A 13,142-nucleotide genomic window follows, 5' to 3' on the forward strand; every position below is an offset into this window, starting at 1 on the left:
AGGGAAACTAGGAATCTCAAACGGGGTGTGTGTGGCAGATCAGGGAAGGCAAAACATTTTAAAATGTATTTTCCCTCCCTTTATTTTTCCGCCTGGACATTTTCCGCAAGTGTGAAAGACACTGAGCTGCAAAGGGTCTGTCCAGGCCTCCCATACTCATTTCCCTTTGTGGAACATGGGGGAACAGGCGGTGCCTCTGTACTCCTTACATGCGTGCCACAAAAGCAGGCACCAGTGCTGAATAGGTGGTTCAGAGTGAACCATTACGGGTAGGCATGCCACTAACAGCTGAAACTGGAGTAATTCCACAGTGTAGCCAAGACCTCCAAGATTAGTTCCACTTTGATCCAGCCCCTCCAAGAAAAATAAGAGGACTCAAGTTTAGTTCTGGAGATACGAACTCCTCAGCTGGAACAGATTTATTTGACAACGTTGCCATCTCTCACAATACTTGATGTTTTATTGGAAGCTTCCGTTCCAGGGGAGAAGTGATTACATCAGAATCTCAGCTTTCATAAACAAAGGCAACTTTCTAGCCTCATGGTTGTGGAGATGAGATTGAAAATCTGACCTGAGTGCACCATCAAGGCTCAAAACCCAGAAGTCAAATAATCTCTCCCCCCGCCACCACCACCCATTTTTAAAAAAAAGCTCATGATGAAGCCATTCTCAGGATTTTTAAACACTTGGGTTTGGCTGTAGTGGTGACTTCTTAGCAGAAATCATTTAGCAGAGGTCAAATAGTTTTCTAGTCCTTGATAGAACACTTGCTTGGATTCTAAATTCAGATTTGCTATCCACACTGTTTAGACATTCTGATCCATCTTTGTCAAGATTGCTCAGCCATCAAATAAACCTATTTTGTTGTCTCATGCAGCAGCTCCCACCTTAAATTCCAGCAACTTTTAAAAAGTCTTTGCCGCAACTGCACATTTAAAAGAACAAACCCATCCTGTTGTGAACAAACCAGTGCGTGCAGACAGTCTGCATTTCTCACTGAATGGGCAGTGGAGTGGGGGATTTGCTTTTTAAGTTTAGCACTTCACCAAAAATCAGTTTTTAAAAATTGATTATTGTAATCCTTGAGGTAAAACATTTGGGATAACTATGAAGGTGGATGAATTATGAAGAATAACATCCTGTCATTGTCCCCTTAAACACTCTCTATTTCTGAGGCCAGCGCTACACTACAGACCTACAATCAGTATAATGAAGTCCGTCTGGGGTGTGAAAAATCCATACCCCTGGGTGACAGTTGTATCAACCTAAATCCCATGTAGACAGCACAATGTCGATGGGAGACCTTCTCCCGATCAACATAGCTACCGCCTCTCCGGGAGGTGGATTAACTATGTGGATGGAAGCGTTGTCACTTAAGCACTACAGCTGCGCCGATGTAGCATTTTAAGTGTAGACCCGCCTTCAATGTCATTTCAGATACAGCCCTATATCAGAGTCATTTTTAGGCCCTGATCCTGCCAAACCTTAAGTAAAGCTGTGTGTGTACTTAATCAATTGACTTAAATGTATGTACAGTTATGTATGTCCTTAACGGTTAATAGAAGCAGGTCAGTAAATTAGATATCTGTTTAATACTTTCTTCAGTTGTGTGATGATATTGTCTGGCCTAACTTACCATCGTGAATTTATTTGAAAAGGTACATATAATGCTAAAGTAAGAAATACATGAGGTAATACTGTGCAATTTCATGACTAGCTTTGTCAAAGTCTGTTTTCAAAGTTGCTTAAGATGGTGGGGAAAAAAAAACTTAGGATCAGAGAATTTACTAGTGTTAGTAACTCACAGTTTTATCACAAGTCTGTTGCAATATTTGGTTTTCTTTTTTATATTTTTTGTTAAAGCCCCAGTTCCCGGAATAATTATCTGAGAGTCTCAGATGGTTTTGTTTGTTTGCTTGTTTGTTTTAAAGTAAGTTTCTAGCGCTCATGGTTGTGGAGGAAAGCTGGAAATGTGTTTCCTAAAGGCTCAGTAAAAAGTTTGGCTAAAATAAATAAATAAATAAATAAATAAATCACAAGATTTAAAAAAAATATTCTCAATTCTGGGGAGCCTGACTCATTTTGAATGCTTCGGGTTGGCAATACTGTAGATGGCACAGGAGTGGACCCAAACACTAAAATGGCAGAAGATGTTACACACAAAAAAGGAAAAGAAGTTTGCAAGTACAGCTTTAAAACACAATCTGCAGTTTTTATATTTTTATGTTCAAGAATTTGTCAGAGTAGCTAATGCAAATCTCGGATGTATAAAATGTTCAGATAAACATATTCTCAAACAGGAGTTCCAGTAACCATGCAAAATAATGCTTTCAAGGCACTATAATCCAGCACTAGTCAAACAAGCAACCACCTGCGACCAAGATCACTATGACTACTAATTTATATGAACAACCTGTTTCTGCATTAGCTTGTCCTCCATGACTCCCTCCCTCCACCCCCATTTGTTTATTCACTTGTTGCAGTATTGCCAACCCCAAACAGTTTAAAAAAAAAAATCATTTTTTTTAGGCCATAGGATTGGGTTCTTTTTATTTGCCTTCTGCTCTGAGCCTTCAGGGTGATCCAGGGTCATATTTTCAAGCTTTGTCTGCAATTGTGAGAGCTAGAATTTTTTTTTTTTTTTTTTTTTAAATGAGAGTCTCATGAAATCTAGCAGCTGCAGCTTTAAGAAAAAAAAAAAAAAAAAAAAAAAAAAAACCACACACACCACCAGCCATAACGGAGACCTGCAATAAAACTCCTGGGAGTTGGCCACACTTTTGTTGCATATTATCTAAAATCTAGCTTGTGAGTTCCCAGGGGCAGGCACTATCTGTGTTTGTGTTTGTGTAGTGCTAGGCCAGTGGCTGGCACACTAGAATTACAATACATATTCTGAATGTAGTAATTTTAGCAACAAATGAGAAGGTCACTACTAATATCTCCCAGTTACCAAATGAATGTTGGAAATATAAAAACTGTACTACTGTCTGGTTTTCTGCCCATCTGAGCAAATTGTTTCTTAACCATTCATTGTAAACAAGAGAGCAAGCTAAAAAGGCTACCAGTATTCAACCAAAAATCAGCACTCAAGCGGAAAAAGTGTTGCAGAAGATGAAGGTATTTTTCTAATGTTGTCTAGATTTCTTTAACTCCCACTCAGAGTAAATCCCTTTTTTAAATACAACCCGAATGCAGCATGCTAATCTGCTTCTTCATTCCTGCTGGCCTCTTCCTCTCTCAAGCCCTCCTGCCCCCCCCCCCTTTCCTTTTAAATGTACATTCCCTAGCTAGCTCCCCCCCATCCACACACCAGTTTAACCAGGCAGTAGAGTCACCTCAAGTCACACATCTTACATCTCTCCAGATTAACAGGCCTTACTTTGGAACTGTTAGTAGTTATTGCTCCTACAGTTCTGGTTACAAAGGTTCTAGTCTATAAAGAATTTGAAAATAAAGATACTGACCAGTGTGCACACGCTGAATATCCTCTCCCTTAGACCAAACACTAGGAAAGTCACTCCCTCCTCACCTCTGAAGTGCAAAGGGGAAAAATTTAGGGACTGTCCATAAATTATGTACGACATTTTTTGGTGATTTTTCAAGACCAATCCACCCCTTGGAATACTTTGTAACACTGAAACAAACATGCAGAATTAAGGGCTCACTTTCCTCCTAATACATAATTCATGGACGGCCCCTTATAGAAACTCACTCCGTTCAGGAACCTTGTTACAGCATGGTTCCATTTTACAGTGCAAATGGTTCCCTAACTATGTTTTGACAATGGCTCTGATTTGTGCAATGCTTTGACATGATTCAGGAATGGAACGGAGAGGTCTTATTTATATTACAAAATGGAAGCGTGTTGTTACCAGTCAGGGGACAATCTTGTATATTGGCTCTGCTTCGGAAGTCTGTAGTATTCAAGATGCAGTATAGGACATCCACACAGAACAGAAAAGGGGGTGGAATCAGGAGCCAGGTAATGATGAGTATGGCCTGCATGTGTTACTCATGCGAGAGCTGTATCAACTACAGCTAAAAACCTAGTATCACCTAGCACCTAAACAGCTGTAACTTGGGTACATCTGTCCCCATACCTTCATCTGTGGCATTTAAATAGGGGCAGGCATTTCCTGAGCACCTAAGGAGTGGCTTTCGTCCTTGTCTTTATATGCAGACATATAAAGGACCAGTACAGGATTCAGGAACTTGCTGAAAAATACCTATGCCCAGATCCTCTGTTATTGTGGTACCTGAGCTAGGATTGCCAAGCATCTGGTTTTCGACCAGAACACCCGGGGGGGGGCGGCACTAAAGCAAGGTTCCCTGCCTCCGCGTGGCTCCCAGAAGCAGCTGCCAGGTCCCTGCAGCCCCTAGTGCATAGTGATTTGAAGACCTCTAACTTGGCTAAGTAATTTTTAACTTCTTTCCCTATTTTAGCATCTGATCCTACCTCATTTTCACTGGCATTCACTCTGTTAGACGTCTAATCACTACTAACCTTTTTGGTGAAAACTGAAACCAAAAAAAGTCATTTCCACATTTTCTGTTAGTGTTTTTCTCCTCTCATTGAATAATGGGCCTATCCTGTCCTTTGTCTTCCTCTTGCTTCTAATGTATTTGTAGAATGCGTGAATGAATATCCTGAAAGTGAAAAAAGGAAAACCATTGATTTGAGCCAGGCATAGTCCAGGTAGGCACTGTGCAAACTTCCCCATGCAGGACTACCACATCATCTCTGCTCCGTATTTGCCAGTGCTAGAACACTTTACCTTCACAGAGAGCTAACAGACGCTAGTTAATCTTCACAACAACAAACCTGTGAGGTAGATGATTGTAAGTATTACTAGCCCCACTTTACAGAAGGCAAGAGATTAAGTGACTTTCTGAAGGCCACCCAGTGAGCCCATGCCAGAGACAAAGTTAGAACTCAGGAGCTCCTGACTTCTAGCCTTGTCTTACTTGCAACAATCCTGATATTCCAGACCTGCATCTTGCACCATCATTTCTGCCAGTTGTGCCGAACTGTGTGGTGAACATGAATTTATGATATAAATGAGGACCTAGCAGGAGATTACTACTGTTTCACTTGTAACCCACCCGAGGATTTGGATCACCTCAGGCACCACCACACTGCATCATTTAACCTCTTTACATGAGCCGTTTTTATTACAATACTTGGTCCATGTACAGAGCTTTCTATTGCAGGGTCTCAAAGCACTTTACAAACATCAATTAAGCCTCAATACACCTGTCAAAGTATGTATTATGCCTATTCTACATTTGAGAAAACTGCAGTAGAGAGATCAAAGGTGCAGATTGGCCAAATTTATGGATTCCCTACTGTGGGCACTTGGGCCTGGATCCACCAAGGTACTTAGGCACCTAAGGCCTAGTTTTGGCTCTGCTGCCATCCACAAAACTCCCACCAAACTCTGTAGGTGCCTCAACTCACTCAGTGCCTAAGTTTTCAGTCTAAGGACATGTCTACACTACAAAATTAAGTTGACCTAACTTGCATCAGCATACAGTCGCCACAGTAATTACATTGCTTGTGTGTGTCTACACTTTGCTCTTTGTCAGTGGTGAGTGTCCTCACCAGGAGCACTTGTACTGATTGTACTGTCAGCATGGGACTTGGTGGGATGGCTTCTGAAAGCCAGTAACAGTCCATGTAAGCAACAGTATGTCTACACCAGGGGTCGGTAACCTTTCAGAAGTGGTGTGCCAAGTCTTCATTTATTCACTCTAATTTAAGGTTTCGTGTGCCAGTCATACATTTTAACATTTTTAGAAGGTTTCTTTCTATAAGTCTATGATATATAACTAAACTATTGTTGTATGTAAAGTAAATAAGCTTTTAAAATGTTTAAGAAGCTTCATTTAAAATTAAATTAAAATGCAGAGCCCCCCAGACCAGTGGCCAGGACCTGGGCAGTGTGAGTGCCACTGAAAAATCAGCTCGCGTGCCGCCTTTGGCATGCATGCCATAGGTTACCTACCCCTGGTCTACACTGACACTACGTTGACCTAACTAACATTGACTCTATGCCGCACATGGAGGTGGAGTTATTAAGTCAGTGGAGTGGGGCAGTTATGCTGGCGGGAGCAAAATTTTAGCCTAGACACTTTCCTAGTTAGGTCTATGTAACCTGCCTTGCATTGACCTAACGCTGTAGTGTAGACCAGGCCTAACAGTTCCCTTGGTTGCTGCCTCCTTCTAAGTACCTATCTCCTCAGTTAAGCCCCAGAGCTTTTCACACACTGGGGAAGACAGGCTTCAGCCACCTAACTTGTGTGCCGGGCCCAATCCAGTAGGAATGTTCAGAGGCTGTTTACTAGACCAGGTCTCATTCAAAATGGCCACCTGAGAAAGAGATAGGGGCACTGCCTACCTTGTCACTTGCAGCCTAGTGGTTAGAACACGTGAACGAGGTCTCCCACATTCCAGGCAATTCCCACCTCTTTCCTAGAGGAAGAAGAGGGAGACCCCCATTAAAATCCTTTCTTCCCCCTATGGCAGAGAGGGGAATCAAACGTGGGTCTCCCACATCCCAGGTGAGTACGCTAATCACTGGGCTAAGAGTGATAAAATGGGTGGCAGGACCTACTGCCACCACCACTGCTATTTTCTGTGATGTGAGGCAGATGCTGAACTAATTCCCACAAGAAACTGCTTAGGTGTCTGAGGCACCTAACTCCAGGCAGTGGGTTTCCATTCACGGGTCACTAGCAGAGATAGGCGCCTCCCTGCAGCCGGGACTTAGGGTCACCTGGGGAGGGCAGGGAAGAGGGCATGCAAAAAAGCAGTTTTCCCTAAGCCCCACGTTTGAGAGGGGCCCCAAACTGAGTAGCATTGCAACCTGACGTACAGGATTATAGTGCCACTCAAGTTTGGCCCAGCCACTCCCCCCCAACCCCGTCATAATGAAGGGGTGGCTGGGCCAAACCTGAGGGGCACTATAACACCTGGAGCAGGAGCTGAGCCCAGCCCTGCAGGACAGGAGCTGCCTCTGCAGGGCAGGCTTGCTCTCAAACCCTTCCACCCCGTTCCAGGGCCTCCCCTCAATGTTCTTGCACACTTGGAGGTTTTTTTTGGGGGGGGGGAGGAAGGGAAGGGTTGGAGACCCTACAAAGCTCTGTGTGGCCCTGGACTTGGGCCACTATCAGAGAGGGGGCAAGCTTAGCACATATCCCTGTGGCCAGCATCTCCCTTCACTACCAGATTTACAATGGCACCTCTTCCCTCCGAGACCCTGCCCGTTGCTTGGCCCCTGCTTGCTCTTCACCCCATCCCTCCTGTGTGAGTAGCAATCTGTGCCGGGGGGGGCTGGGGAGGGTCCGAGAAAGAGGCTGACTGGAGGCCTGGCCTCAGGGTGGAGCCTCGGGGAAAGGGCCTTGGGGCAAAGCACAGATGGAACAGGGGTGGCAGGGTCATAGTCCAGGCACTGGGGCCCACAAAAGATTAATCCAGCCCTGTCCTCCTCTGGCTAGCTTGAGCAGTTTACCGCCCAGTGTGCTAGCTGTCGTTGATCTCATTCAAAGGTCCCTTTCCTCTCCCTGTTCACTGCATGGGGAGCCTAGGTGCCTAACCAGGCTTTGTGGATTACAGTATACTCCTGTGATTTGCTAGGCATCTAAATGTTAGGCTCCACCACATTCGGCCTTGCAATGCCGAAGTCCTTTTGTGGAGCTGAGCCTTAAGGGACAAAGACCCACACTCTTGTTATCTCATCATTTTGTTAAAATGATACATCATGAGTTCTATTATTAAAAAGTACAGTGCTTCAAAAATCCTTTACATCTCCTATTTTGAAATGCATCTGTTTCATGAACATTGACTTTTTTGTGAGGTTGGGGCAGGACATTCAGCAGGAAATACCAGCTGACACAAGTACTCTAAAAACATCGCTGCAGTAGATTTAACTTACCTTACTTAATTTAACTACAACAAAAACTGGAACTGAAACTTGAACTGTCATTATCATGAGCTCTTAGAGCACAGTAGCACTGACATCAGTCCTTTTCCCTAAGAAAAGTACACTTTAATCCATGCGTAAAGTTAAGCATGCGAAGCAAATCAATAGGACTGCATCTGCATAAGTGGAGGCCTTAGTCTGAATTTAGTCACATTGTTGACCTTTGTCTTTATTGATAAACATGTTTCTTTATAACCTGAACAGGAAAAGGGAGATAGTGATATTTAAGTTTATACTGCATTTTGTAGTACCACTTAGAAGTTGCTGAGTACCCCAATTAGCTTAATGAAACTGATTTTCTCCAATAACGAATACAGTAATAATATTAAGAGAAAAAGCCACTGTTTTTCCCTTGCAAGAGCTTGGCAGCTCATAAATAAAGCATGAGAAAAACAAATGGAGTAAAACTGTGCCAGTCCCCAAAGTACCTTAAGGTTCATTTACTTGTCAGAAGGATTTTCTCAGTGAAGGAATCTGCTTGCTCACGTGAAACAAGATGTGAAGCAATTTACATGTGCATCATTCATTCTTTCCCATGTAATTTTTCCATTGGGCTATAATTTACTATGTCACAAGGCTTGAGAAGGTCAACAGCCGCATACTGAGTAGGTTCTGATTACATCAGTAACTGTGAACAAGTCTAACAATTCTTGGTTCTTCACTACTACAGAGTAAAAAGACATGGTAGATAATTAAACTCTTAGAATCAAAGATTTGTCAGTTATCATAGAGGGGAAGGCCTGGGTGCTGTATGATTCTAAGACCAGAGCTACACTACAATCTTATATCAGTATAACTACGTCGCTCAGGAGTGTGAAAAACCCACACCCTGGAGCAACCGGTTATACCAACCTAATCCCCGGTGTAGACAACACTATATTGAGGGGAGGGCTTTTCCTGTCTACATAGCTCCTGCCTCTCGAGGAGGTGGATTTCTACTCTGACAGACGCAGCTCTCCCATTGGCAGAGTAGCGTCTTCACTGAGCACTACAGTGGCACAACTGCACCGGTGCAACTGCGCTGCTGCAGCTTTTTAAGCGTAGACCTGCCCTAAGCAACTTGCTACTGCTGTGTGAAGAACTGTTCAACTTGAAGATAACCTTAAAGGAACATTTCATGCTTCCAGCTACGTATACAAAATATCATTCAGGTATTTCTGCTTAACCAGCTGTGATACCTTTCTGGTTCCATCCAGAAGAGAGAAAATATTACAAATGCCACATGGATTTTTCCCATTTAGTTTGTTGGCTATTAGTGAGAAACACAATTTTCAATAGAGGCTAATGTTTGCAGAAGCCTGCCACCACCATCCCTCCCCCCGCCCCCCTCTATATTCCACTTACAATTTGATCCTACAAGGTGCTGGCAACCTATGAGGACTCCAGCTCCCACTGAAGCTAATGAGAGAGAGAAGGATCAGGATTCAGGGCATCGGGCCCTTAAACAAGAGAGTGCAAAAAGATTTTAGTAGTTTAGTATGAGTATTTATAGATGGCTTGTTTTGACCCCCATTTCCTTACAGTGACAAGTGGGAATTTATCTAGGAAACCAAGTTCTGGCCTCCGTTACCCCCATGCAATTCCATTGCTTTTCAAGTGCAACTGAGGACAGAACTAAAATGCTTAGGTTAAAGTCTGTGTTGTATGCCCTGCTGTTCCACACAGTTCAAGCTGTAAACCAGTTACAATATGCATTGGCTCATCAATAGCTTCTCCTTTTGGCTTGTCATTAGGCATTCATCTGTCAAGTACAATATCTGTTTACCACCAAATCCAAAAGGAAGACAAATTACACTTACAGATTTACTGTATGAAAACCAAGAAGCAATAACCACTGTCTTCCGTTTTCCCGACCAATAGCAAAGCGGTATTATCTGACAATGCAAGATCAAGTTCCTGGAGAAATTTGAACAAAGCATCCCAGTGACCATCAGTTTCAATCTCCACTCCAGCAAAGAGAGCCAAGCAGACAGCCCCTAATGCCCCTGAATTCTCCCAGTGAAGTCACTGGGACTCCAGGTAGGCATAAGTGTCTGGCTACATAGGTCCTTTGTGGGACTGAGGCCCTAATGACTGCAACTTCAGTTTGCAGAGGTTGTGCACTATGAAAGGCACCAGATACTCTTCAAATTTTAACAGTATAATGGACTGGTGCAATGAAATCATCATCATTGGAGGATCTCAATGTTACAGTCTATCCCAGCTTCTGGAAGAAACTTACGGAAGGACTTCCTTATGTGCACGGGTGGATTTTTCTTTATGAAGCATTTTACAGGCAGAAGTGACATCAGTGATTTGACAAGAGATTAGTAGTTATGGACTCATACAGCTACATATATAGCGTATGTATTTCTATAGTTTCCTGAAAGAAAGCTGGCATTTGTACAGACTTGTTTTCATTACAAAACAGGAAGACTGATTGGTATTGTGGCCAGCTGCTGACTGTGTGTGGTTAAGTGATTTAAGTGTCTTGTTAGCTTCAGTTTTGTTGAGTTTGTGGGCAATTAAATGGGACCCTGTTTTTATACTATACAGTATAAACCCAACAGCAGTGAAAACACAAGCTTCCCTCAAACATAACAGGTACCATGATGGACGTGCACAGAATAAGAACTTAATTATAAGGGAAGTACCCAGAGGAATCCTACTTGAAGGCAAGCATTAAGTGAACATTTCCTGGGAAGCAAAAGTATTGCCAAACCTGTAGTGACCCTGCCAGCTCACAGGTGGCTGGTACACTTTGTATTTGGGAATCCCACTACGGAGTTGTTTGTGGGCGTGGGAGTAAAGAATGGATCCAGTGAGACTGGAGTCTTTAATTGTAATTGTTTATTTAACACTAAACTATTTTCCCCAGCCTATCCTCTTTTTCCTTGCTCTGTTACTCAGGTTTTTAACCCTTGCCTATTTTTCCTAGTGTAAATATGAAACCCTTTCAGCACCCTTAAGATTAGTACATTTATGTTATCTTCAAACATGAGCATATCATTCTTATTCTTAGTTATTCCTATTTATAGGAATTACAGTCAGAAATAAATACTGCTCAGCTGGAACTTGGAAAGAAAGAGAACAGCACCAAGTTTTTCGATGCAGAAAATCAAGCCATGCATAAACATCTGCAAACTCTATCAGGTAGTAAAGGATGATTCCCATGTGTGGTACTTATCCAATAGCTCACCCTAGAGAAAAATACATACCTATCCTGAATAAATTATGTATATGAATGAGTGTTAACTAAAATAAAATAGTAAAATAGGATGAAGTGGAAATACCAAGGGGTTATTTTGGAATATTTGAAAATAGTCTGTCATAGAAAAAGCTTACACAGAAACCAAAATTGTGCTAGATGCTGTACAGAAGGAAAAAGGCAAGGCATCTAATCAAAGACATGACAGCTAGTGAGCGTAACAAACAATATTGCCCTGGCAATATCAAGAGAACTATCTGTTGCTGATAACAGGTGCAGCTGAACTGGTGTGGAACATGTTGTAACCACAGATATAGACAATTAACCCATGATTAGCACCATTTTCAGAGACCATAGTTAAAAGCAACAGCTATTTCCATTTCATCATGCTGATTACTTTTATTTAGTAACTGGAGGTTTTAAACTACAGTTAAGCTGTGTTGAGCACCAGCTGAGATCGACCCTTTGCTGACAATGGGTACATGTTTTTAGTGCTGACAAGCCCTTTGGGGAAAAGGGTGAAGGATAAGGAACAGAATTTCATATTTACTTGGTTTTGGCACATGCATATCTTGCTGGTTCCATATAAATTCTTTGCCAGTCTGATTAAGTTAGCGCTATTCTTTTATGTAATATGGAAGAGGTTTTTTAGGAGGGATTTGAAGAAGAAGAGTGGTAGTTTGAGAGTTCATTCCATGCATAAGAGAAATAATTCATTACAATTGATTACAGTCTTAAAATAAAAAGTAATGGTGTTGGTAGTTAAATTATTATTTAACAGTGGTTCTCAAACTTTTGTACACATAGCAAGTCTCTAAGTGCAACCCCCCTTATAAATTAAAAACACTTTTTAATATATTTAACACCATTATAAATGCTGGAGGCAAGGCAGGGTTTAGGATGGGGGCTGACAGCTCGCGACCCCCCATGTAATAACCTCATGACCCCCCTAAGGGGTCCTGATCCCCAGTTTGAGAACCCCTGGTCTATAGTATGTCAAAGTAAAACAGGCTGATTCTAGATCAAAAGGTTAGGGAATATTCTGGTTTTTAACCTCTAGTCACTTGAGCATCCTACTAAGCAGTTTCAGAACTCAGTGTGAAGACTGAAAGGATACGGATTTTAGTTTATGGAACTACCATCTGAAAGACTGGTGATTTCACACAGATGCAAATACTAGAGAAAAGCTGTTATTAATGGAGGATGTTACAAAGCTGAAGAAACTTGCTGAGATTGTCATTCAGGACATTTCACACAAAGAAGCAGAGCTACTAGAAGTTCAGAAAGAGCTACAGAGGGCCATGAATTCCATGAAAGAAAAAGAGCATAAGCGCCATCATTTGGAAAATCAAGTAAGTAATCCTAGCTAAATACCCCTTTTCATGATTAAATTTATACATCAGACTCTGAGATGTTTAGACCTTAGAAATGGGGAATATCTGTTAAATCATACAATCCACTCCTGCAGGATGGTCCCGCCTCCCACCCCACCATCTGGCCTAGTTTGAAAGTACTTGTAGGAGGGCAAGCTTCCACCATTCCCTTTAGAAGACATCCACACAGTATAAATAGATCTAATTTCTCACTATGGGAATATTTCCACCAACTATCAAAGTCTTAGTTGACACCTAAAGGTGTCAAGGAACACCCAAAACTTTGACAATCAGGAGTTGAGATTATCATGAGCATCATCTCAGCAGGACTTCAAAGCCTGCTGGACAGTTCTCCAGATAATAGACAGACAATCAGAACTTCAATATTTAAGTCTCTGTACACTAAATCCTGCTGAGCTGGTCAACAGTTTTGCATAATCAAGGATATGCAGACTGGGTCTGTCAGCTCCCTCGATTATCCACCTAGTCTTTATGGCCATGATTCAGCAAAGCCCTTAAACCAAACACTTAATTTTAAGCATGCATATAAGGGATTTGAATCAGTGTCCATATGCTGAAGTCAAACTTCACAGGGCA

General features: G+C 42.1%; 1 protein-coding gene across 3 annotated transcripts in view; it reads left to right on the forward strand.

Moving 5' to 3' along the window:
- The window catches only part of LOC128831402 (protein Daple-like), a 56,000-nt gene that overhangs the window by 11,440 nt on the left and 31,418 nt on the right, over positions 1-13,142 (forward strand). For all 3 annotated transcript variants that reach the window (XM_054017749.1, XM_054017751.1, XM_054017750.1), the window contains 3 exons: positions 3,042-3,120; positions 11,003-11,117; positions 12,340-12,524. In XM_054017749.1, coding sequence (XP_053873724.1) covers positions 3,042-3,120; positions 11,003-11,117; positions 12,340-12,524 — 379 coding nt within the window. The remainder of the gene's footprint in view (positions 1-3,041; positions 3,121-11,002; positions 11,118-12,339; positions 12,525-13,142) is intronic.

The sequence above is a fragment of the Malaclemys terrapin genome, chromosome 2 (assembly GCF_027887155.1).
Source record: "Malaclemys terrapin pileata isolate rMalTer1 chromosome 2, rMalTer1.hap1, whole genome shotgun sequence".
Taxonomy (NCBI): Eukaryota; Metazoa; Chordata; order Testudines; family Emydidae; genus Malaclemys; species Malaclemys terrapin.